General features: G+C 40.0%; 1 protein-coding gene across 1 annotated transcript; it reads left to right on the top strand.

The window, feature by feature from the left end:
* The first annotated feature begins 152 nt into the window (after positions 1 to 152).
* Positions 153 to 27,762, top strand: LOC121569126 (V-set and transmembrane domain-containing protein 2A). The gene is made up of 5 exons (XM_041879787.1): positions 153 to 807; positions 1,988 to 2,157; positions 19,917 to 19,967; positions 20,185 to 20,515; positions 24,793 to 27,762. The coding sequence occupies exons 1-5, from the start codon at positions 729 to 731 to the stop codon at positions 24,867 to 24,869; spliced, it is 708 nt and encodes a 235-aa protein (XP_041735721.1). The 5' UTR covers positions 153 to 728; the 3' UTR covers positions 24,870 to 27,762.

The following is a 27,762-nucleotide window of genomic DNA, read 5'->3' as shown; positions in this document are numbered from 1 at the left end:
GTACCAGTGGGTCTGATCTATGCCTGCTTGAGTGTCCTCTGACTGCATACAGTAGCTATTAAACGTGAGATGGACACACCCACACTCCATACGTAAACGCTTCATGCCGCATACCACTTCAGAATCAGATACCGTTATGATATTGCTTTGAGTGACAGCCCACTCAGTCTCTTCAATGATTTGGCATTTTTTTGGTTGCTGAGAAAAGTGAGGAGCTATATTTTCCTCACACAAATCTGGTCATAAATGCTAAAATTATCACTGGGTTTAAAAATCGTCACTCCTTCTGCTATACTTGATAATACTTTTCAATCATTTGAAAGGAATGTGAAAAACGGGGATTACAGAGATGTAAAGAGGTGTGTAGACTTCCAAACGTATCCGATGAGTGTAAATCTATTTGTCGCTAGAGCACCAGGCACGCAATCAGCACGCGATAGGGGAGCTGGACACTGACGTTGCATCAACAGCCACGTAAGGAGAGCTGGGAACAGAGGCTATTATTTTACATACTTCACAACACCTTGTGCAGAGCGCGCAGTCTTCAGTTTCTCTCCGCAAATCCCGTGGCAGCGCACATAAAGAACTTCAAGAGCCTTGCTATAGTTCCAGCATGCTACATATTCGGCATTTTGTATCCAAGCATATCCGTATGGCAACAGTTTAATTTGCTGAGCAGTTTTGGAAGATCGTTTTTTCCTCGGCTGATGTGACATTATCCCTTTGGAATGATGTGGACCTCTCATGATTCTATTGGATTTGTTTTCCTGTCCAGTTTATGTATCCAATTTGGATTCTCCTTTGAAGGTAAACTGAGACATTTCGTCATTTAAAAAGAAATATAAATTCTAACCTCTCTGGGCTTGTTCTAGGTAAAAACAACCTATAGGTCGCGTTTGATTCATTTTAACAGTGCGTATAACTTCAGCATTAAAGCTGCAGAGTGCAGACATGAAATAATGGTTATTGCGAATGAAATAAGTAACGAATGCAACATCCATTATGCTTGGCTATAAAATAAATGCAGAAAAAGTAGCCTACCTAGCATTCACCTAACGTTGCCTAAGTGACCAAAACGCAACTGTTGATTGCTTATAAAATGTAATCTAGGTATGATTTAGTATTTTCTTGTAGTTAATGTCTTTGTATAACTTTGTAGAGACACTGAGCGCGACATGCATTTAAAGTAACGGATATGCAGAAACAGGGTTGGAAAGCAGAGAGCACCATTGACAGTTACTGTGTTGACATACCAGTGAGATTCTTGATCTGTCCCTCAGTGGTTTCTGTCAACATTTGGATCTCATCAAACGAAATCTGACACATTTGCACGTCTGCCTCGGCATTGCCACTGTCTCCGTAAAGATAGTCTGTATCCCTTACAAATACTTTTTAAGCGCAGTGAGTCTTGCAGGGGAAAACTGTAGGCTACAGTGAGAGTTATTGTGATGAGTGAGAGTGTTTTCATGGATTAAACCAGTGTAACATTTGTCAACACTTAATATGTATTCAACAGATATGCACTATAGGCTATATACTATAACGTTACTGGTCTTATTTTCATTACACTATGCGCATGAATTTGAATTATAGTTATTGGAGAGTGAATCTGGCAAATATCTGTTAATGTTTAATCGCTTTTTTTCTCATATGTCAATGTTTGAGAAGGGTATTTTATATGTTATGAGGCATCCCTTTATTATCAAGATGTGATAACCATCGCAGTGACATTTTTAGACGCATAGTGGAGCCTAGCCATTTCCGAGGATTTCGTTCACTATAACGATTAACCTACACTTTAATTCTACTGCCATTTGTTGAAAGAATAAGACACATGTATGCCATACACGATGACACATTTTTTAAACGTTTTCATATCATAAGTTTGTTAGAAATAGGCTATAGTTGTGGAGAGAAAGGCCTCCAATTCAATAGCCCATGACCATGGATGCACATCAATTATACTGACTGTTTCTCTCTCTTTCAGGAAAGTTTACGGATATCCCCTCCAATCTAACAGTAAAAGAAGGTCAAAATATTGAAATGGCGTGCGCCTTCCAGAGTGGAACCGCATCAGTTTACTTGGAGATTCAGTGGTGGTTCATTAGAGCGCCAGAAGAACTGAGCAACAGCGAGGAGGACGATGATGACAAAGAAGTACGTATGGACTTCACTTGCTTCAAATACATGTTTCGATGTTTTGGACTTTCTTCACAATATGACATGTCTTGCCCCTTCACATTGCAATCACGTCTGCATAGTTGCGCAGTTTCGCAGAAGCCCATTAGGCACAGACAGCTCCGTGAATTCTAGCATGATTGGCTTATCATTACCAAGAAGAGCATAGTTCCCATAGCCTACATGAAATTTATTATCTGTGATTCTGTCTAACTGTATTTGACTTGGAACTGATTTGTTATTTTTATTCCCTTTTTACATCCCTATAGTATCCTATAACACTTATTGTAATAACCTTGGATAACAGATTGCCATAACATGCAGTGGTAAAATAATACTGGTCTGTATCATCTCAGCCTGTCTTTACCAAGTGTATTTAACATCAAGTCAACATGTACGTTTCCCCAGGAACCCAGGGCTAATTTAAGTGACTTGGATATGTCATCTGGAGTATGTATAAGGCCATGCTACCAGAGTTAAGTGACCCTCAGAGTCAACAAAAAGCTTCACTGACACATTCTTGCAAATTGCCTCATTATAATATTATACAGTTAGCCTGAACAGTGTACTGTCTGAGACCCTACTCGACTGGCATTTGTAATGTATTGCTACATTGGATAGATATGTATGACAGCTTCTCCTTGTGAATAATGATCAGTTACTTTGTGTCTGATTCTTATTATGCTCCTCTGTTCAGATGGCTGGTACATTTTAGATGAGTTTGGCAGTTTGTCATCACTGACATCAAACAGGGGAATGTTTCCTTTGATAAATGCTGGTCTTCCTTGCAGTGAAACCACAATGCATAGAGAGCGGCCTGTTCTTGGATATCCACATGGCTTTAAAACAGTTATTACTGCTCCTTTGTTGTCACCCATCATGCCCGCATTGCCAAGGCTTTGATCCATTTGGTTCATCACTCTTAGATGTCGGCTGAAGGAGCTATTGACGCACACCACGGCATTGTAGCTCATATGATCCAATTATTTTCATGGCATCTGTTTGAAATGACAAGCAGTGGTTTTCTCCTGCGAGGAATGGGTTTTGACAAAAACAGGCTGAGGAGTCGTAAGGAGAACCATAAAAAGATGCTGCAGAAAACAGTAGAGCTGAGAGAAAATGGGTGAATGTGGAATAGGATTTGAAGTCAAACAGACATGCACAGATAGACTACAGGGTCCAGTTTAGGACAAACACATAACAATTGAAACACACTTTATGGGTGGGCACATCCAGTATTTCAAAGTGGCATCACAATGTCCGTTCTTTAGCTGTCTGTGAGCTATAGTCCCAATTACACTATCATGTGCAGTGGTTGATGGTGCTCGGAGCTCTCTGCTTGACTGGACTAAGATGGTGGTCTATCCCGCTACTCTCATGTTGAAGAGGGGATTCATCTCTCCTCAAGTCTGGATCTTTCGCTATCCGGTTAATCCACAGGTCCACTGTTTGCTATCAAATCAATTTATGGAGTAAATCTTTACAATCCTGTTCGCCGGTAATTCTATTTGGTGTGGGATTAAGGGTAGCTATAAGCAAACGAAAATTGAATTTCCTTTCAAGGTAACAGTCGTGTCTTCCTAGGTCGTTGAAAAAGCCTAAAACCATTGATTGCCATTGTGTGCCACAGCCTCTTGCAACGAGATAAGATAAGTCTCTCTTTTCTTCTCTGTTAAAGAGGCAGTGTGGTGCAAAGCCTGTGGTCTTGTGGTAACACACCTGGCTGCAAGCACATATGCCTCCCCACTGAAGACCAAGGTTCAATCCCTGTGTCTCCCCTCCTCATATGTTTCTACTTCACAGAACATCAGGCTTGGATCAAGTTATAGCAGGTCTTTGTATTCCAAGAATTGTAATATGAATCATTTTGGAATGGCATGATACTGAGAGAATACGTTTAGAGCATTGCAATGTTTAATGTGAGCACATATTTCCTGTTTCAGACGGAAGCATAAAATCCATAACTGTACTCCAGCCTCTGGACCTTAGGCTACTATCTCCTTCACCGGCCCTCTCTACTACTGCCCCAAGAGCCTTGTACCCTGTCTGGCCAAGATAATAACATTCAGAGTCAATACAATGCACAGGCTCCCATCGACCCCAGTCTCATTAAGAGACAGACACACCACTTTAATGGATGGAAGGAAGGTTTTCAGGATCACATGATCAAGATGTGGGTGGTGGGGAACAGGTAGTACAGTAGATTAGGTCGTGCTTACCATCCATTTGTCTTTTTCCCTGCTACTTCACCATAATGGAGAGCCTTTATTACAGTGTGCCAATAACATTACTGATTTTTCATTTGGAATGACTCAATTATTGGGCCATGAGTGACTTTAGTTGGAGTCAATTCATTTGAAGGGAAGGGTGATAAAGAGATGGGTGAGAAAAAAACATACAGAATATGTGAGACAATAAGGATGCAAAAGCTCCTGGGAAATAACAAACGGCACACGCAATTTGATGGGTTTGGCTGAGTATTATACTTATTGGACCAATCAGACAATGATGGGGGGCCATTGCAGGTCATCATAGCAAAATGGCCTCTAGAAGATGAGTCAAAACAGAGGCATACATTACCAAATGGCTTTCAACACAGATTTCCATTAGATACTTATCCTCATGGCTAGTGTTGGCCCAATGGGTGTTAGAAAGCTAATAGTAATTTGAACAGAGCCATCTGTATGCATCCCATCTGCTGTATCATATCCATTGTCACTGACAGCAGCAGCTGAACCAACACAAGGTTCTTCTGTGCCAGTTAATTGATGATTGTAATTGAATCATTTTGACTAATTCCTTTGTTAAATATGTTTAATAATACGGGTGCTGTTTTGCTTTACAAGTTTTCTCATTTTTGTTGCATGGTATGTCATTCTTCACTTCTATGCTTGGATGATACTAGCTACCTGAAACACAAATGTGGCATGGAGAATCTCCGGAGTAATCTCCTTTCTCTGCAAGCTTTAAGAACAAAAGCTTGTTTTAAATCATTATGACAAGGACCAGCACTAACGAAGGGACATCCCGTTCAAATACTTTGCTACAAATCTTGTACTGTAATAATTGTCTCTCAGTGCTTTTTGTCAACATTACAAATGTTCAGCTTTCACTAGGGGCCCCTCGGGAGGGCCTTGGGGGCCACTGAGGTGGCCACTGTAACTAACTAGTGTGACAGACAGTCAAAGAGTGTGAGGATGTGTCCGGTGTAAAACTGCCATGTGTTAGGCCAGATTAGTTTGACCACCTGGAGGGGAAATTCACGCAGGAGATGGATCAGAACCACTGGGCAAGTTAGAGGATATAACAGCAATCTTCTCTTCAACATCCTTCAGAGAATTCCCTGCAGGAAGTCAGTGGTGATATCAGTGGGTAGGGTTATTGAGTGCAATATTGAGTGCAATGTCCAATGGCTGCATGACCCTGACCAGTGTCCAAATAATTTCTTTGTCAAAAGACACCAAACAGAAGTGAATTGTAAGAAGGAATATGACTAACAGGCTTGCAGAGCAGCACAGAGTGGGATGTCTCCTGGCTTTATGACCATATTTGGTCAGAAAGGAGAAAGACAATTCTCCAGGCATGAGGTACCTCTGACTAAACATAAGCTCGAGAAGAGGATTTGTCTGGCATGCACTGCCAGCAGCATCCTCCAGTTCAATTTGCTGGATCAAAACAGAACCAGTCCAGACGTTGGACTCACAATTAGAGAATTACTAGCATTTGATCTCGTCCACCAAGTCAATGGGAGACTAAAGGAAGGTGCAAGATCGGCTGCAGGTGTATTCACGTATGCATGCTGTGTTTGTGTGTGTGTGTGCACTCATTGGTGACTGACTGATGTTGTTGAGTCAAGGTAGGAGTAGTTGGAGCTGATATGACAAGTGTCACAACATGGTAAGCGTCACTAGAACAAACATAGTTCAAGGACAACACAAAAACCTATTTCTTTAGAGTTCCAGATATGTTTTCTCTGACAAAGACAGAAACCCTGCAGTATGTGGCATTCTGCTTGTGACCCCTATGCCCGTTAAAAACAGCAGCAACACTTGAGTGATATTTCTACCCAGATCCAGATTGTTTGCAGTGATAGAAAGCACAGGGAGGAAAGGGCTTATATGTATCACGGAAGGACAGGAAATTAAACATGGACTTGGATGATTGGAGGCCCAGGATGCTCGGTTCCAGGGAAGGATTACAGGGAGAAGGCAGAGATGGTGGTGTGAAAGTTATATAGGATCCAGAACTGCAGTGCACCAGCATCACAATGAGAATCAGCTCATATATTTTCAACAGCACCAGACAAAGGTGCTGTTGATTGTTGAGAAGCGAGGAGATGTGTTTTTGTCCACTGCATAGACCAATATTAAAGCAAGTATCGTACTTGAAGATTCTTCTGATATGATATGTATGTTCTTTAATACTTTAATATGGATATATTATTAATATACAGAAGTCTCCTGCAATAGGACAAAAACATTTGGATATGTTCTATCCCCAAGGGCAAACACTTGAGTTTTGTCACATTTTAAACTGCTGGTCTTTCTAACTTTTTCTTGTTATTGTACTAATGACATTATATGTATGGATAGACCACAACATTGTTAACCATACATTATACCTAATAACTTATGCATTAAACACACACCAAACTAAGTTAGGACATACAAACATTTCTGGTGTAATATATTTAAAGTCTTGTGGAGCACTTCTAAGAATCATATTTAATTGAATTATGTAGATTACACACTGTGCACTATATTACAACTGTTTCCTCATATCCACTTGAGGAAAGTGTTGTTGGCACATTACCTAAATGTATTTGTTACTTCATGCCGAGTGGAAAATCATAATGGATTAGCCCATTATTCTACTGACATTATTGGGGAAGGTATTCATCATGGGCCTGTCTAGAAGATCTAAAGGAACGTTAATAAGGTTTGGTCTGAGGCTGGAGTGAAGAGTTAAGTAGGGGTAAAGGCTCCTCAGAGTTCTGATCTAGGATCAGTTTGGCCTTTTAGATCATAATGAGTCTGATTACATGGACAGGGGGGACCTGATTCTAGATCAGCACTCCTACTCTGAGATGCTTCATGAATACGGGCCCAGCAGGTCTCCCTATTAAGAGACTGTAGTGTAGTGGCATCTCCACTTCAAGGTGTGACCCACTGTGGTCCAGTGTTATCGACCTGACTGCTCCCCTACTGTAATAGGGTACATTAAGAGCCCATTGTGGAGCTTTCGTGGATGAATCTCATGGACGTCTGTTGCGAGTGTCAAATAGATGAGTGTCCGCACATAAAAGTGGCTGATTAGATTAAACGTGGCCAATCCCCTTGATGTGTGGGATGACATTGACCATGCCGCTGTGCTAGCCTCCCTCTGCAACACTCCCAGATCTCTCTCGCTCTCTCTCTGTCAGTCTCACCCCCCTATCAGCTTCAAATGAACCCAGAGGGAGGGAGGGAGAGAGAGAAAGAGAGGGAGAGGAAGACGGGGGAGCAAAGAAAAGAGAGAGAGGCTCCTATATTCTGGGATAATGGAGCTGTCACACTGTTTTGATTCAGGGCATTGATTCCGTCTTTAATTGCTTATGGCTTCCACTGGATAGTGGTTTGGGGGATATCACAGTAATGTATGGTCGTGCAGAACAGTTATGGCACTGATCACATCGAGATATGTACTCATATGTTGTCGCTGCCAATAATCCTCGTATCAGTTGTGCCCTCGATTGTCTGAGCAAACGCCCATTTCCTGACATGATATACTTTGTTAAATGAAAAAGAGAATTGTCTGTGCCTTGTTATTGTATATGAGTCACGCCTGTATAGCCATAACTCTAAACGGACAGGACACAAGGCAAAAGCTGAAAATAACAGCCATTATTGACTGGATCATTGTGTCCTTTGTGATTAACAGGAAACGTCCAAGAGTATAGCCACTTAGCTGGGCTTGGACTGGAGGGTTACAAAGGTCATAGCTCAACTCACATCCCCTCTGACACGCCAAAGTCCCTCCACCTTGACTGACTCACACCAGACTGTACTGTGCTGCTATGCACCTGTAACCACGCTGCCAACCAGTCTACGATGGTAAACGTAGTCAGAAACCACCTGAACGAAAGAGCAGTTAGCCGTTATGACCCTCTTGCTTAACAATTTCCCATAATGCCTTTGGAGAAGAGTGAGCAACAAGAGTTTGGAATTAAGCCCCTAATTAGGACTCCCAGCGTAGGTTTATTTACTGACGGATTATCTAAATTTCCACTTCTACGACCAAGAAGATACCCTTTGGATATTAAGCATTTCAAGGGTACGCCGCCTCTTTTTGTGACACACATTTTAAGTCTGACAGAGAAAAAGGCAAAGGACACATTCTGCAGAAAAAGCAGAAAGTGAAAGTTTATTCTGTGTCACAATTTTTATCAGCCTTGGAAAGCTGTAGTGTTTTTCTTTGCTCCACAGACATACACTGTAATCAACGTACAATTGTAAGGCAACCAGCTGCAATACGATTATGAGTTTGCTCAACAACATTTTCCACACACAAACTTTTGGTTGTGAGTTTGCTCAACAACTTTTTTGTTGAGCAAACTCACAAACGTATTACAGCTGGTTGCCTTACAATTGTACGCTGAATCAACATCTATTTTTACAGTGTACTCAGAAACCAATGCTGTATCTGTACACAGTTCGCGTTTTCTTAGCTACTTTGGAGAAATAATCTTGGGATTCCTTGCTCTCAGGTGGGAGAAGAGCGAAACCATTTTCGGTGAGTGAAATAAGTCATTTCAATCAATGTGTCAATCTTGGAGCAGAACAGATATCTATTTGAGGGCGAGAGGTATTAATCACCCATGCGCGCCTGCTAGCTACCAGGAGTGTTGTGTTACTACTCTTACTGAAACTGTGGTGCCTCAACACCCTCATGTTGAGCTATGGTGACAGGTTATATCATGTGGTTGTGTAACGCATGTAAACACATTCTATATGTGGATATATCCCACTGTTAGGTTGGCTTTACATAAAACAAAACAGTGGAAGTGTTATGATACAGTATGTGTTATTGGCATCGTTGAGGGAAATGTGTGTATTTGTTTCCAGCTGGAATCGCTTTAATTTGATTCCATTCAGTATGATTGTATCAATCCCCACAAAGGGAGTTTGATAATGATTAATCAAAATGACTGTTATCAGTCCAGGTACTATACTTTAGTAGTTAGTGCACTTTTATTATATTGGATTACTTGTTTCTCATCATTGTTAAGTTTCTGGTATTTTTGGGGCAACATTTAACCTAAGCTGAGTCTGCATTGCAGTCTCACTGTTATTGTATTTTTTGTTTTGTTTTTAGTGGTATGTAATGCCCATTTATATATTGCATCATATGAGGCCTACTGTATCAACTTCAAAGCATGAATGGATTCCCTGCAAAATGAGGAGGGGCACTCATATTCTATCTCTCTCTCTCTCTCTCTCTCTCTCTCTCTCTCTCTCTCTCTCTCTCTCTCTCTCTCTCTCTCTCTCTCTCTCTCTCTCTCAACTTTCTGTTGCCTAAAAGGGGTCTGTTGCATTTAGAATCTAAGCATCCAGTGAAGCATAGCTTTTCAATAATGGAGTACATACAGTACCTTCCCTTGGTATGCCAAGTGCAAGGAAAATGGCTTTACTTTTAAACCCTTAAGCAAGTGTAAACTAATATTGATTTGAGGTATTCAGGTATTATTGCATTTGAGGAATTTCATATGTGCCAATGCCACAAAAATATTACTTTTGCTCAGTTTCTACTGATACTTTGCAAAATACTTTGATTGGTCAATGAACAGGTCGTGTGTAAGTGGATTGTTATGCTACTGTACTACCCATCACATTGTATGATGTACACAACTGAACAAGTTAAGAATAGACCAGTAACAAAAAGCTGTGGATATTATGCTCTCTCAAGATCTGTAATCCGTCAATGATTTTGACTTAAATACCTCAAGATGTTTTTTAATGGTTGATTGATGTGCCAATTAACTTTCATCAAATTGGATAATAGCTTACAGTGTTATTAGACTGTGCATATTACAGTTAGCTTCATAATTACAGTGATTATTCAACATGAATGTGAATAATGTATTTTTAAACTTTTCTTGTAATAAAAAATACTAAGGGTGTTTCCATACGTAGCCACTTCTTGCCCAGACTTATTTACAACATCAATGCCAGTGAAGAAATCTATATAGAAATTGTACCAGCAGTCTTCCTTCAACATCTCTCCATAGTAATCTGGAGGTAGTCTATAACTTATTTTGTAAGATGTTGTTCTTCCTTGAACTATGTATGTTTGAGCTCCCAAAGGCTCAGTTTCATCTCCTGTCTTTTTCTCCACTGTGAGTCATAACACACAGCCTCTGTCAATTCTGAAAAGCCAATGCTTTCCTATAACATATTTCTTGAAACTTAATCTTGTGTCCTGTTTCTACACTGGGAGCATCTCAAGGGCTGAGTAGGATTATTGTTTCCTCCACAAGACTCAGCTTTTTAATTTTTTAATGTTCATTTAATTGTATGCCTTCTAAACACCACTGAAATGCAGACATTATTACTTTACACTATTTGCAGAGTGATTTATCTCAAAGTCTCTCTTTTTACAATTCCTGTGAGAAGGTGATGATAAATTATGCAGATTTAATGCAAAAAGCACAAAAATATATGCAATGCAATCATGAGCTACATGTACAGTATTCCCAGTGGTGGGAAAAAGTACCCAATTGTCATACTTGAGTAAAAGTAAAGATACCTTAAAAGAAAATGACTCAAGTAAAAATGAAAGTCACCCAGTAAAATATGATTTGAGTAAAAGTCTAAAAGTATTTGATTTTCAATATACTTAACTATCAAAAGTAAAAGTAAAAGTATAAATAATTTCAAATTCCTTAAATGAAGCAAACCAGGCGGCACAATTTCCTTGTTTTAAAAATGTACGGATAGCCAGGGGCACACTTCAACACTCAGACATAATTTATAAACGAAGCATTTGTGTTTAGTGAGTCTGCCTGATCAGAGGCCGTAGGGATGACCAGGGATGTTCTCTTGATAAGTGTGTGAATTGGACAATTTTCCTGTCCTGCTAAGCATTCAAAATGTAAAGAGTAAGAGTGGAGTAAAAGTAAAAGTTGTCAAAAATATAAATAGTAAAGTAAAGTACAGATACCCCAAAAAACTACTTAAGTAGTACTCTAAAGAATTTTACTTAAGTACTTTACACCAATGAGTGTTCCAAACTCGTTTTATCCCGTCTATTTAAAATATTAGCTATTTTGAACACCTTTGCACACTTGGAGGGCTGTTTAGATGACTGAAGCTGAGTCCTACACTCTCTGTCGTATTGGGAGATACTGCAGTGTACCTATTGTACATGTAATTACCATTGCAGCACCTGACACTTGACCAATTGCAGTGGAGCCTTTACTGCTCTTTCCATGTGAGAAGAACTCAGGAACATGATTTTAGTGACTATAATTAACATTAACAACAGATCTTGGGCCATAACGTCTTGAGCTCCTACTCAAGAGTCAGTGAGGTTTGTAATTAGCGAGCATGTACAAGGCTGCATGGTGTTTTATGTACTCCAACTTAACACATTCAAGCGTTATTATCGGGCACTTGATGTTATCACGAAGGACTTGTTGAAATGTTCAGAGATTTTGTAAGGAAAGTTCACTTGTAGATCCCAAAACACATACAAAAATGGCTATACTTGAAAGTGCCCATATTAGGACAGCCTCAGACAATGAATGAAGATTGACCGTTGTCTTTCCAAGTGTGTGTTTTTTTACATGTGTTTTGGACTCTAAGTTGTTCCTAACCAGCAACTTAAAGAAAACACATTGCTGTGCACAGGGCTTCTACTTTTTGAATCAAATGAAATAAAAGTTTATTCGTCACGTGCACATGATACAGCAGGTGTAAACGGTACAGTGAAATGCTTACTTGCAAGCTTACTTCAGTCATGGTATGCCTTTCTTAGTGACAATTTTTCAACTGACTCAAAATAGCTGATAATAAACCCTTGACTGTTGGCTGTAGTCAAATCACCACATTGCCCTCTAGTGGCCTTATGGGTGGAATGTTATTAAACATTGTCATTATTTAAAAAAAAACGCCAAAAATCTGGTGTTTCTATGTCAAACGGTTTTGTTATATTTCAGTGTGCTGTGATGTATATAAAATATAATAGTGGGATGCAAACTCAAAATTGAATACATTTCAACTCTACTGTATATTTAACATGGTACAGGTGTCTTATTTTATTTAAGCCCATAACCATGTGTGTTATGTGTATACTTTTGTCTTAAAGTAGATTTGTTTAAGACTACCAAGAAACACTCTATGTGACCCTGATTTAGCCCACTGCAGTAAAAGGTTTTAAAGATCGAATCTGCATTTGGGGAAACAGCACCATTTTCAACCCAGCGCATTTGTTATCGTCTTTGTTTTGTTGATGTAATGGAGGAGAAATGGAGGAGAGGAGCACAGTAATCCCCCGTACACATCGTGACATATTTCATCTAGCCCCGCTACTGGACGGAGAGCATAGGGTTTCACAATACAAGATGGAGGAGCGTAGTATCTCGTCAGAAATTATCAGAAAATGGCATTTATTTTGGGAGATTGAAAAACATTGCCTTGTCATTTAAGACAAGATAAATATGTTTCAGGTGATAATAAAACATGTTTTGTTTAGTTACTTTTTCCTCAACTTTCCTCAAGTCAAGCTATTTACAGAGCAGCTAGCTAGCTAGATAGCTAAAATCTAGGCTAGGTTGAAGATACTGTGGCTAGCAACCTCCACCTAGTAATTATCATAAAAAACAAACGTCATTACCATCACAATAAAATATAACAGGAGGCAACAGTCATAATATAATTGGCTTAACAGCCAATGTGTATTATTTAACATTAGGCTACTAAAATAGTACTCACTTATTGGAATGGGTAATTGTTTACAAGCTATCCCATAAAGCCATTGCCGAAAACGACATCTTTTTTTTCTTGCTCTGTGGTTCGGTAACTTCCTGTTCTATTGACAGACTCTGGCTGCACTAAAGATTACTTAAAATTAGGAAAAATTCAAAATATGCAGCATCTGTTTCGCAACTGAGCCTTCAACCGCAAGGGGGCGCTGCGATACCACTCCGTTGTGGACGGTCCCTTTTTAAATTAATGACATCAGGCGCAACGCAATGGACTGCTTAGATGTAATGTGAATGGGACTTAAGTGTGGTAAAAGAAAATGCTGTACACATTCTGCTATCGCGAGTGCAATGATGTCCGAGGGGGGAAAAAAACAGTGTTAGTTGTTTGTAGTAACTACGTTGTTGTTGTAATATCCCAAACCAACGTGGCAGTTCCACCAATTAAAGACTCAAGTGTTACCGAAAGTTAATCTACATCCAAGTTGAAGGATGAGAGAGCGAGTCTAGTTGCTTATTTATTTATTAATGTACAATGTACAACAAAAACATATCAAAAGTGAGAAGTGATGCGTTGCACCAGATTTAGCTAACAGCTCAGTTACATCCGTAGTCCCAAGGCAGGTGAACATAAAAACATGAAAACATTATATACAAAAGGACAACATACATACATCAGACATTTAAAAGAATAAAGGACATACAGACACGTTTCAACACGTTGTTGCAGCTGATCTTATGACCTGATTTGTTTTTAAATCAAGGCTGCCTCTGAATAAATGTAACACGGAGGCCTATAGACAATAACATAAGGATCATAACAGCAATAATGAAATATGCCAGACAATCGTAATGATGGGTGGAAGTGCAGTAGGTCTATACTGTATTTCAACGTAAATAATACCCTTTGGTTGCAGGGACCTGAGCGGCCCCTTGCTTTTTGCATAGTAATTGCGGGACTCATTTTACAAGAAGTCAATTTCAGTTTGCATGAGAAATAGCAGTGTGTCACAGTGTTGGGTTTTTGTAATAAAGAGACAAGAGATTGAAATTGAGAGACCAAACTGCTGAGAGTGTGTCGAGCTCAGAAGGCAGCCAGGCGTCGAAAATGAAACATAAATGGGAAAACAATGGTGCTTTTGTTTCTTATTGTCACTTTAAACTTTTGCATCACTGTCGAAAGACGTTCAGTCAATCTAAAGAACACTTGTAAATTAAACAGAACACATTTGCAGACAAAAGGGTAACATTATTGATGGAAATGGGCATTCTAAGACTACAAGTCTATTTCCCATTTGAAAAACCAAGCTGTTCAGTTCCACTCAAGCTACAGATAGGCTTACGCTTATGTACATTTGTTTAGATTTCTCTCATTATGAAATCAGCACATTTCCATGACAGTTAAATGTTTGATGACACACAACGGCAGTCTGCAAGTGGCCTATAAATGTCTATTACACTTGATGATACAGTGGGGAGAACAAGTATTTGATACACTGCCAATTTTGCAGGTTTTCATACTTACAAAGCATGTAGAGGTCTGTAATTTTTTTCATAGGTACACTTCAACTGTGAGAGACGGAATAAAAAAATCCAGAAAATCACATTGTATGATTTTTAAGTAATTAATTTGCATTTTATTGCATGACATAAGTATTTGATCACCTACCAACCAGTAAGAATTCCGGCTCTCACAGACCTGTTAGTTTTTCTTTAAGAAGCCCTCCTGTTCTCCACTCATTACCTGTATTAACTGCACCTGTTTGAACTCGTTGCCTGTATAAAAGACACCTGTCCACACACTCAATCAAACAGACTCCAACCTCTCCACAATGGCCAAGACCAGAGAGCTGTGTATAAATCACATTATATGATTTTTAAGTAATTAATTAGCATTTTATTGCATGACATAAGTATTTGATACATCAGAAAAGCAGAACTTAATATTTGGTACATAAACCTTTGTTTGCAATTACAGAGATCATACGTTTCCTGTAGGTCTTGACCAGGTTTGCACACACTGCAGCAGGGATTTTGGCCCACTCCTCCATACAGACCTTCTCCAGATCCTTCAGGTTTCGGGGGCTGTCGCTGGGCAATACGGACTTTCAGCTCCCTCCAAAGATTTTCTATTGGGTTCAGGTCTGGAGACTGGCTAGGCCACTCCAGGACCTTGAGATGCTTCTTCACGGAGCCACTCCTTAGTTGCCCTGGCTGTGTGTTTCGGTCGTTGTCATGCTGGAAGACCCAGCCACGACCCATCTTCAATGCTCTTACTGAGGGAAGGAGGTTGTTGGCCAAGATCTTGCGATACATGGCCCCATCCATCCTCCCCTCAATACGGTGCAGTCGTCCTGTCCCCTTTGCAGAAAAGCATCCCCAAAGAATGATGTTTCCACCTCCATGCTTCACGGTTGGGATGGTGTTCTTGGGGTTGTACTCATCCTTCTTCTTCCTCCAAACACGGCGAGTGGCGTTTAGACCAAAAAGCTCTATTTTTGTCTCATCAGACCACATGACCTTCTCCCATTCCTCCTCTAGATCATCCAGATGGTCATTGGCAAACTTCAGACGGGCCTGGACATGCGCTGGCTTGAGCAGGGGGACCTTGCGTGCACTGCAGGATTTTAATCCATGACGGCATAGTGTGTTACTAATGGTTTTCTTTGAGACTGTGGTCCCAGCTCTCTTCAGGTCATTGACCAGGTCCTGCCATGTAGTACTGGGCTGATCCCTCACCTTCCTCATGATCATTGATGCCCCACGAGGTGAGATCTTGCATGGAGCCCCAGACCGAGGATGATTGACCGTCATCTTGAACTTCTTCCATTTTCTAATAATTGCGCCAACAGTTGTTGCCTTCTCACCAAGCTGCTTGCCTATTGTCCTGTAGCCCATCCCAGCCTTGTGCAGGTCTACAATTTTATCCCTGATGTCCTTACACAGCTCTCTGGTCTTGGCCATTGTGGAGAGGTTGGAGTCTGTTTGATTGAGTGTGTGGACAGGTGTCTTTTATACAGGTAACGAGTTCAAACAGGTGCAGTTAATACAGGTAATGAGTGGAGAACAGGAGGGCTTCTTAAAGAAAAACTAACAGGTCTGTGAGAGCTGGAATTCTTACTGGTTGGTAGGTGATCAAATACTTATGTCATGCAATAAAATGCAAATTAATTACTTAAAAATCATAAAATGTGATTTTCTGGATTTTGTTTTAGATTCTGTCTCTCACAGTTGAAGTGTACCTATGATAAAAATTACAGACCTCTACATGCTTTGTAAGTAGGAAAACCTGCAAAACCGGCAGTGTATCAAATACTTGTTCTCCCCACTGTCTGGATTCTGAAATAATATCGGAAATTCATTATTTCACAATTAAGTAAATTGCATTTGTTTGTACAAGGCTAAATGACTAATGGAGTTCCACAGTTAAATGCCCAGCATTTCTATGGTTTGCAAAGCCACTGTAAATTCACCAGACCCAATTGAGATAAAGCACCCCATAAAGCTGTGATCCAGAACTGAATTGGAGAGACAGGCGAGGCATACTCCAATCTCTTTCTGCTGGACCTAGTCTTTGGCCATTGAAGGGTAGATGAATGTCAGAGTATTTAACATTATATGTCCACTTTAAGAAATACATGATGTCTGAATACAGAGGGAAACCAGATAGGCAGATGTGAATGGATGTCTTTCTTTTAAGAAGATGATCTACCCCAGGTGACTTATATGGAGTCTATTGTTTAATCAGGTGTCAGTTTGTAAAGAAAATTGAGATAGATGACTTTGGTGAAATCCATGCTGAAGCCCCACCAATTATCTTCACATCACCACAGTCTTGATTTCGTCAACAAAAATGGTGACTAAAATATTTGTCAATAACCTATTTTTCAGTGGCAATTGATGAGACTATAACTGACTAAATAGGCCCAGAAAAAACTAGAACTAAACTAACATTATTTTTCATTTCAGTTCACTAAAACGAGACGAGACGAAATTATCTCTGTGACTAAAATCGGACTACTAAGTGGACTGGACAATAGTTTTTGGAGAGATTGAGCGCTTTTCAGTGATGAGCACATTTAATATTAGCAGTACAGATGCGTAGCGTAGTTCTGTGCAGCAGTGGGAAGGATGCACCACACCCGGCACACACAGCCTAGCCTACATTAGCTGGTGTGCTACGTGGGAGCAAGCGATGAGTGTGGGTAGACAGGCTCCACTCCGGTTCCGCCTCTGATCATACACATCGCGCAGGCGACTCTCTTGCTTCCCCATAGCTAACCAGTCACCACCCTTTGCCTGGTTAAGAAACTGCTTTATGAAATTGAAAACAATAGCAGAATTAAGTTTAATAGTAAAACAACAGTCTAGCTATGTTTTTCGCTCCCTTGAGTATAGATTTTTTTATTTATTTGTAGTCTCGCTCAACCCTCACACTTTCCCTACTGAATTTCTTAGCCAGGTTCTGTAGCCAACATACTAGCCAAGTCTCCCTCTTCTCCTCAGAGAAAACGGCTTGATTCTAGCCATTACCATTCAATGATTTGGCCCATAATACCGGCGCTATGTTTTGTTTCTTTCTATCGTGTATTGGCGGGCCGCATTTTACATTCATAAAGCATATTGCGTGCCATTCTAAAACTAGGCTACTTGCGGACTGAACTGTTAACAATGTCAAACACCTGAAACAGCTTTTTACTGCAATCTAAAGCCATAATCATTATGCTTAATTCTATGTCAAAAATATGTAAATATTTCTACATATCTATCTTGAACTGCCTGTATCCTCCTGACTGGTGGTTATTGTTTTAAAGAAACAAAATATGCATCTCTGCTCAAATCTAGGTCTTATTCAATACATTTAGTAATTGCTTGCTTGTCTAAATTGCTTTATCCTACTCTGTTTATCTTATATCCTGTTGCTTAGTCACCTTATCCCTATACAGACAGTATCTACCTCCATCACTCCAGTATCCCTGCACATTGTAAATATGGTATTGGAACTCACCATGTATATAGTATGCTTACTTACTTATTGTGTTCTTCATATTTCTTCTTATTTCTTGTGTGTTTTTTCTAGTATTACATTGTTATTGATTATTGCATTGTTGGCTTTTGATTTTGCAAGAAAGGCAATTCACTGTACTTGTGCATGTGACATTAAAACTTGAAACTTGAAACTAACAACCTTGCCAGCAGGCATACCAGCTAAGATAGTTAAACAAGCTAGCTACTCTAACTTGATAGCCTGAAATGGCTTCTTGGTAGCTAGTTATGACATTGGGAAATTGGGAACCTATCTGGACTAGCTAAAGCCAACTTCAACTTTATTATTTTTAACAGGACACATCTGATGGGGCACATGCCCCTGTGCCCCCTATGGGCATGACGCCTCTGTCTTTTGGCTACTTCTTGTTCAGTTATGTCACCTCATTAGCTAGCTATAGCTAACAACCTTGGGCACGTTCAGCAGGTCACAACATTTTGGAACATTCAGATAAATGTAGAACAAACATGCCTATCTGACATGTTGAATAAAGAATAACGTTGGTTCTATTCATGGTATTTCTATCTGCAACGTTCAACAACGTTTTGCAACTGAATGTGGCCCTATTAATCTGTCTATTAATAGTAAAATCACAGTTGGCAGAATGTATTATATTGTAAGTGTTGGCTTCTCTGAAGTGATTATATACAATACTTGACAGAAAACACTCTAGTTCCGGTTTTCTTAAGTAGCTCCTGTACTTTTCCAGCCTTATTTTCAGTCTCTCGTGGAGCAGACAGCTTTTATCCCCTCTGTAGGTGTTTTTTTCATGGACTGGTTTAAGAGAGGCTCTGCTGTTAGCACACTTTCCCAGGCATAAGTCCATTTGAAATGCAATGCCCATTCCATGATATTGGCTTTAGGCTGAGTGTTTGCTATAGTGCCAGAATACTGCCACCAGAGCAAGAATGTGGGCATGTTTTACATGTTTACTCTTATCCAGAGCAATTGAGGTTAAGTGCCTTGCTCAAGAGCACATCAATAGATGTTTAATCTAGTCAGCTTGAGGATTCGAACCAGCGACCTTTCGCTTACTGGCCCAACGCTCTTAACCACTAGGCTACCTGCCGTCAACCTAAAGCTGGGTCACTTTTTGATGGCTCTGTGTTTTAACTTCATTGCGAGTCTCTTATTTGAAGGTTTGTTGTGGATAAAGCCTCCAGACAGTTAATTATGTTTCATAAGCCTGTAGAGAGATTTACAATTATTGCCTGTTCAGTGTCATTTATGAGGGATCATTTGTCAATTGTCAATTTGTATAATAATCATTCTGTTTTCGTACTGCTTCCTTTTACAGAATATCAAAATCACTTTATTTTTATTGATTCTTTTCACAAAGCTTTTCATTGATTCTAAATGTACAGAATGGAGACAAATATGGGATTTCATTTTCTTTCATTTTAGTCGATCTTTCGTGGAATTGGTATGTTTTTGCTCCTTCCATCTGGGATAAACTGTTTATTGATGTAGCTATCAAACATTTATAGCCATCGATGAATGATGCCGCATTTACACCCGAAGTGTACTTTTGAGTGCCCGTACTCAAGGAATGCCAGAGGCTTTTTTACTATTTTAGCTTCAGTGACTGTGAAGATGACTGTTATAAAAATATATCTCTTCTAATATTTTTTAGAGTGCCACACTCTTGGAGTACTGTAATGCATTGCTGTCTCCTTTTCAAACGTATCTTCAGCTTTTTTAAGTGTATTTTTATTTTCTCTGTTTTCTTAGATGGAAATGATACCAGAGCCCGATCCAGATGACGAAGGGACTAAAATAAGTGTAAGTTACTGTATGTACAGAGTTTTTACAGTGTCCATATTAGGGCAACATCACATTTCCTAATATGGACACAATAAGTATGGACACATAAAACCATCACCATTTGAATGTTTCTGTTGTGTCATTACATGGTTCTCTGTACAGAACCACCAGTCATGTGGGTGGGATGTAGGTTGCTCCGGCATCGTTAATTGAACATCTATTTAACTCCCTAAAGACGGTGAAAGTACAGGGAAACGACATCTCCCACAAACTGCAGATCTCCCGGGTGGGGAAGAGTGACGAGGGCCTGTATGAGTGCAGAGTCACCAATGCCAACTATGGAGAGCTGCTGGAGTACAAGGTCCAGGCCTACCTGAAGGTGAACAGCACCCGGCCCCGCATCAGACCGGTCAAGAAGACGTCCCCCCTGTCCCACCTGACAGCAGATAAGAAGTCCCGCAAGACAGGCTCCACAGCAGCACAAGACGGCATGAGCGCCGACCAGAGGGTCCGCTCTACCTCCAGCTCTCAGACGTCATCAGCCAAGACAGTCAAACACAGTTCAGGTGAGATAACGGCGCCAGAGATTCTGCTGTTAGATTTTTCATATACATTTTTTTTCTTCAGTAGGGTAAATCATCAGCCAATCCATCTATCTATTCTCATCTTTTTTCTGTCTTTATTCTGCCTGTATGTCAGTCTGTCTGTTTGTCTACCTGTCCATCTGCCTGTTTCTTGTCTGTCTGCCTTCAGTCAGCTGTCCACTTGTCAGTTTGTTCAACTTTAAAGCGATTCACCCATGTGCCTAATCAAAAAGACACTGAAGGACACTGTAGAGAGCGAATATTACAATTGAATGTGGAAATACAGCAGAAATAATCCCCCAGACTGCAGTCTGTGATTATGAGGCAGAGGCGCCCCAAATTATGCTGACAACTGTGTGGCGCTGAATGCTCTGTGCAGTGTGTGACACTGATAAATGTTCCTCTATTGCTCCCCCTGTGGTCTTACCTTCACTGAGCACTGCTATGACTGGAGGACAGTTACATTGCTGCAAATGCAGGTTTTTGGGTCGATGAACAACAATTGTCAAACAATTGGATGAAATTAGACCTGTGAGAGAGAACGATTTTCCACATTGCCTTACCTGTAAACGATGGCAACTGTTAGTCAAGTAGGAATTAAGCGCATGGTGGTTTATCTGCATTACGTGCCTGTGCAGAGAAGACCAATGTGTCAGGTCTAGTTACCTCATAGTTTGCTTATATTGGTTTTGGCACTGTTGGTTTTTTAAAGCTCTTGGGTCACTGAATTGAAATACCCAGATGTGATATGTACTGTACCAAAAGGCCTTCAACTTTGTTTAAACTATGTGTCAAGTCACCAACCTGTTCTGGGAAAATAACTACTTTCATACCAACTTCCCAAAGTGCTCATACAACTTCAAACACACAGAAGAACGGATATCCCTGTCCTATCAGGCATGGCTGAGTGGTGAACGACACTGAGAACAGGGAGAATTTGTGAAATACGGGTGTATGACATCGAACCTAGCTACAGTACATTCCGATATCCCTAAATCCCAGCTGGGATTTGCTAGACAAGTCAGACTGTGTTATCACATTTATTTCAGTAGCCCACAGCTAGCTCCATCATGTAGGCAGATAGATGGCGCCAGGCCAGCTCTCTCCCTACGGTAGCGGCATATGCCTGGGTGACGCACCCACCCTCAGCAGGGAGGTCACTCTACCCTATATTCCAAATCTGTATTCCATTAGACAAAATATGGAGTAAACTGGAGACTCAGACTGTAAACTATTAGTGGTGGATCAGGTGACTTTACTCTGTGCAATGTAAAGCGATTTGAGTCAGTACTTTCACAGCAACAGTACTTGGTTTGGTATTTAGTAGTGTAGTACTCATGTTGTAACCTAATGATTTATTCAATCAAGAGTTTGGTTGTGGCAATTGATAGGTTTAAAAAAAGCTTTTCCTGTGACATTACTTTTTCAGTATTTATCTAAGAATTGCATTTAGGCTATATTCAGGGGTGGGAGTATGTAAGATGGGGCTCTCATGGATGGTCTGAGAGATTCACTGCAAATCATCAGAGCTGTCTGCATCAGCATGTAAAGCTAGCCCAGCCTCCCAGGCTGCGAGCTGATTCATTATTCTCCATGCAGAGGATGTTTTGGCCTAGTGTGATTGCTGCTCCTCTGTGGTGCTCCTGTTCACTTGATCACCCCGGGCCAAATGAAATCTGGCAGGGAGGAACAGCGGGTTACAGGCATCTATCTTTTTCCTCCTCCAGATAGTGAGCTTGGCCGAACCAAAGTGTCCCCAGACAATTATTCTCTTAGAACATTGCTGTGCTTGGTTTGACTGAAAAATCCAGTAAATGTCACCATGATTTAGGGAATATTTCATTTTCCATTTCCTGAATGCTGCCTTTGTTTCGGAGGATTACATTCTTTTTTTTGGTGCCTCTTTTTCAGTCCCGGCAGGTACAAGAACAAGTTCATTAGGGAATCTGGTTTCTTTTGATTCTTTTGGATCTTGAATCCTATTTTAGTTTCTGTGTTTCAGGGAGATTAAACAGAAAAAAAGCTTGTGTTAATATACAGTAGAGCATTGCCATTCAGAATATCTCCCTATCTCTCCCTACTGTACTATAAGTTCTGCATCATTATCCTTTGGACAGAAATGCCTCGATGCCTTTTTTCCGTGGTCTTGATCTTATCAATTCAAGGACAATGTCCCTGAGAAACAAATGAACCAAATGTGCTTTTCAGTATCACACAGTTGTCAGACAGTGTGGGTTGCTCAAAAATGCAGCCGTAACTACCTGCAGAACAGACAGCAGCTTGACAAGTTTAGGCATTGGTAGCTGTCCATGTAAATCCTTTTCATGCCAGTTCAACGACAGTTTGTACTTCCTGTACTTAAGGGTAAAGATTATATCCAAATTTTTGTGGGTGTTTGGTGTAGTGAGGGTTTATTTGAATATATTTAAATGGATTTATTCACATTTGGAGGCTAGAGGCTAAACATATATCATGCATTTTCCGTATGCCATACAGTGGGGAGAACAAGTATTTGAAACACTGCCGATTTTGCAGGTTTTCCTACTTACAAAGCATGTAGAGGTCTGTCATTTTTTATCATAGGTACACTTCAACTGTGAGAGACGGAATCTAAAACAAAAATCCAGAAAATCACATTGTATGATTTTTAAGTAATTCATTTGCATTTTATTGCATGACATTATTGCAGAACTTAATATTTGGTACAGAAACCTTTGTTTGCAATTACAGAGATCATATGTTTCCTGTAGGTCTTGACCAGGTTTGCACATTTTGGCCCACTCCTCCATACAGACCTTCTCCAGATCCTTCAGGTTTCGGGGCTGTCGCTGGGCAATACGGACTTTCAGCTCCCTCCAAAGATTTTCTATTGGGTTCAGGTCTGGAGACTGGCTAGGCCACTCCAGGACCTTGAGATGCTTCTTACGGAGCCACTCCTTAGTTGCCCTGGCTGTGTGTTTCGGGTTGTTGTCATGCTGGAAGACCCAGCCACGACCCATCTTCAATGCTCTTACTGAGGGAAGGAGGTTGTTGGCCAAGATCTTGCGATACATGGCCCCATCCATCCTCCCCTCAATACGGTGCAGTCGTCCTGTCCCCTTTGCAGAAAAGCATCCCCAAAGAATGATGTTTCCACCTCCATGCTTCACGGTTGGGATGGTGTTCTTGGGGTTGTACTCATCCTTCTTCTTCCTCCAAACACGGCGAGTGGAGTTTAGACCAAAAGGCTACATTTTTGTCTCATCAGACCACATGACCTTCTCCCATTCCTCCTCTGGATCATCCAGATGGTCATTGGCAAACTTCAGACGGGCCTGGACATGCGCTGGCTTGAGCAGGGGGACCTTGCGTGCACTGCAGGATTTTAATCCATGACGGCGTAGTGTGTTACTAATGGTTTTCTTTGAGACTGTGGTCCCAGCTCTCTTCAGGTCATTCACCAGTTCCTGCCGTGTAGTTCTGGGCTGATTCCTCACCTTCCTCATGATCATTGATGCCCCACAAGGTGAGATCTTGCATGGAGCCCCAGACCGAGGGTGATTGACCGTCATCTTGAACTTCTTCCATTTTCTAATAATTGCGCCAACAGTTGTTGCCTTCTCACCAAGCTGCTTGCCTATTGTCCTGTAGCCTATCCCAGCCTTGTGCAGGTCTACAATTTTATCCCTGATGTCTTTACACAGCTCTCTGGTCTTGGCCATTGTGGAGAGGTTGGAGTCTGTTTGATTGAGTGTGTGGACAGGTGTCTTTTATACAGGTAACGAGTTCAAACAGGTGCAGTTAATACAGGTAATGAGTGGAGAACAGGAAGGCTTCTTAAAGAAAAACTAACAGGTCTGTGAGAGCCGGAATTCTTACTGGTTGGTTTGTGATCAAATACTTATGTCATGCAATAAAATGCTAATTAATTACTTAAAAATCATACAATGTGATTTTCTGGATTTTTGTTTTAGATTCCGTCTCTCACAGTTGAAGTGTACCTATGGTAAAAATTACAGACCTCTACATGCTTTGTAAGTAGGAAAACCTGAAAAATTGGCAGTGTATCAAATACTTGTTCTCCCCACTGTATATGCATATTTCATTTCAGAATCAGATCATTCCATATGTACACAATGTATACAATGTTTCAGACTAGTGCCATGATAGCTTTTGTGTATATTTCTCTGCAGCAGTACATGTTAAAGATAACAACTGTGCACATATTTTGTGTGAAGATAAGCACTGTATATGTCCTGACTGTATGCCTTCATTCACAGGTACTAGGATAGCTACAAGCTACGGACTTGCCATCCTGATTCTTGGCTGTGGCTTTATGAGGGATACCTTGCTATAGTTTCAAGAACTTACTTTTCCTCCCAGTATCACTATGTATGGCCTGTTATTACCACCAAGCAGACAGCACAGTTGGCCCTTTTTTTCCCACCACTACTCTGCACCTAATGAATTCTTATTACCCATTGTACACAAGAGGCACCTTCTCAAAGGCCAGTGGCGGGATTACCTGTTGTGCCAATGTTTCTTCAGCGTTCCCAACAATTGAAACAAAATGGAAACTGACAGTGTCTACTTGGAATATCTTTCACAAATACTTTTATTTGGGTTTCCTGCAGTACATTTATTGTGTCAAAGTAAAAAAAAAAGATCTATATTTGTGTAATATATGAGTATATAATTGTTTTATTTCAAACTCCTTGAACTGTTTATAGCTTACATTCACTATGTTGATCATGTAACTACATTGTGCAAGGGTATTCATGCCACTCCCAAAACAAAATAACTACTAAAATACAACAAAATGATGTATAGGCCTAGTTGGATTGCTAAATTAGGGCAACTCGACGTTGTATTCTTTTAAAATCTGCATATGTATAACCTGCAACTACAATTCTTGAACTTTGTTATTATTGATCTGTTCTCATTAATTTTCACATTCTTTACTTTTGTACGGTATATAAATATAATCATTTTCCATCTCTTGTAATTTCCTGATGTTCACATGTTATGATGCATAAAAATGTCAATGTTTATACGTGACCGTGCCAGCAGACCATTCGTTGACATTTGGGCTGCACTAATATTGTACAAAGCCATTAAGAAATGGAATGCTTCACTTAGAGTACAGCTCTAATATTCAAATATGCTCCATTACTGAAAATAAGTATCTAGGTACTGCTTTAGCCTAATGCTCAGGGGCATTATCTTTGTGTAAAGAATCTCACATTAGCCAAGAAGAGTTCTTATGCCATTTGATGGTGCAATGATGCCCCAATGGTATCTACAGTACACCTTTCTTATCTGTAACACAAAGATAAGGACGAGGAAACAGTTTATAGGTCTTGTGATTAAGAAAATGTTTTTTAATTGTTCTCGCTCTTGTCCCTTCTCAATGTTCATCAACACATTGCTTTGACAATCTGACCTCTTGATTCAGAACCCGTTAGCAGAAGTCATGGATTCTACTGTTATACAAAACTGTTAATAGATATAGAAGCTGTCTAAATGTCTATCTTCATTGTTCCATAGACATTCACCACTTGGAATAATTTCCATTCACTATATGGATGCACCGATTTTATGTAGTGTCATTGTTAAGTGCAGTGACCACTGGACATATTATCCCACCATAGCTATTGTATGAATAGGTGGTATTGGTAATGGATGCAGCAACAGTGCTTCAGATCTGCCATTCAGTTGAGCTGAAGAGTGTATCCATAGACTGAAGAGAGTCTCCATTGTAAAATGTATCATGCAACCAAAGACAGTGGCTATGGCCATACATTATTGACGTTCACCAACATCGATCTCTTTGCACATTGCTTATACTGTAGCCTAGTTTTCTCACATATTGTGCCCATTTATTCCCAATATTTTTACAGTGTCAGAAGGAGGCAGACAATCTGCCCAGATTCACAAAGTACTATCTGTCCATTTCTTCAAATCGTATTTAAAATAACAGCACTTTGGACTTACTGAGATGGAATAATTATAAGTATTGGCAATGGATACAAATTCCAGGGGCCAATAAGAAGCAGGATTTTGCTTAAGGTCTCCATCGTAAACAGTCTCCAGTCTTCTGTACACAGCGCTGCTGAACTCAGTGAGGAACCTAAACCTGTTGATACAGAAGTTGGAGTTAGCTGACAGAGCATATAACACAGAAGAATCCAGCTAGAGACATATTGTAATCAGCAAGTCTTGTCAGGGTACAAAATGTGTGGGCGATATACAGTATTTAATCTGCTATGTTCCAGTGGTGCTGGGATGAGAACAGTTAATCTAGCAAAGCTACTCAACCTCAAATCAATATTAGGCTAAAGTCCATTGAGTAAAAGTTATTATATGACTATTATGACGAATCCTAACTGTTCAGTTTTGAGGAAGATGATTTTGAGAACTTGACATCTGCTAGTAGAATGTTTATCACATACAAGTTCTCCAATCAGGTAAAATGGAAAGCATATTTGTGTGCACAGTAAAATGAATGCCTTCAGTTTATCAAATCCCTGTATAAAATTTGAAAAATAAAATAAAACATCTGTAAAACTTGTAAAGTAATCAGCATGTAACCTTTTTTTTTAATCCAAATGTCTAAAAGCAGAGACAAGTGATGTTCTGTATTTGTAACAATGTTGTCATTTATTAATTTTCAAGTGCTAATAACAGGAAATGGAATTTAAAAACAACTTTATTGACAGTCTGTTAAGGAGGACCACTTTCCATGGCAGTACTCACCTGTTGCAAGGCCTACAGTACTTCAACTCACTGGATTTTATCAACAGGAAATGGACTCACAACAGAGTACAGGCTCAAGCAAAGTGGATATATCATTTAAAGGATCGACAGAGTCGTTTGTTAAGGGAATTGCGACATCTGACAATTGTCTCAGCCCACCAAACAAGATACTACTGTATACTATGACATTTTAGCAACTCAAATCAATGGATATTGTTTCAGAAACGACAACACAGCAGTTTTCATGTTCTTTTTTTATGATGCCGATATCCATTGTTTCAGCTCCACATAGATGTATTGTTTCCTTATTACGCTTCATCTCGATGCAGTCTTGTCTGTTTGTTGAGCTGTCAAAAATGTTATGACCTGTAATTTTATTTTGATTTGGTACTGTGTGAAGCTTCTGTACTGGAACGTTGCAGCAGTTTGTATTATAATGATGATATCAGAAAAATATTTAAATAAATCATTTTCACAGATGGGATTCAAACACC

This window comes from Coregonus clupeaformis, unplaced genomic scaffold (assembly GCF_020615455.1).
Source record: "Coregonus clupeaformis isolate EN_2021a unplaced genomic scaffold, ASM2061545v1 scaf0509, whole genome shotgun sequence".
In the NCBI taxonomy this organism is placed as follows: Eukaryota; Metazoa; Chordata; class Actinopteri; order Salmoniformes; family Salmonidae; genus Coregonus; species Coregonus clupeaformis.
Note: the sequence above shows the minus strand (reverse complement) of the source record. Positions and strands in the feature narration are given on the sequence as shown.

Bases quoted from the DNA above. Each gene is read 5' to 3' on its own strand.
- LOC121569126 (XM_041879787.1), top strand. From the start codon at position 729: ATGATGTGGACCTCTCATGATTCTATTGGATTTGTTTTCCTGTCCAGT. The intron at 808-1,987 runs GTAAACTGAGAC...TCTCTCTTTCAG, and splicing joins ATTTGGATTCTCCTTTGAAG to GAAAGTTTACGGATATCCCC. The intron at 20,516-24,792 runs GTGAGATAACGG...CTTCATTCACAG, and splicing joins GACAGTCAAACACAGTTCAG to GTACTAGGATAGCTACAAGC.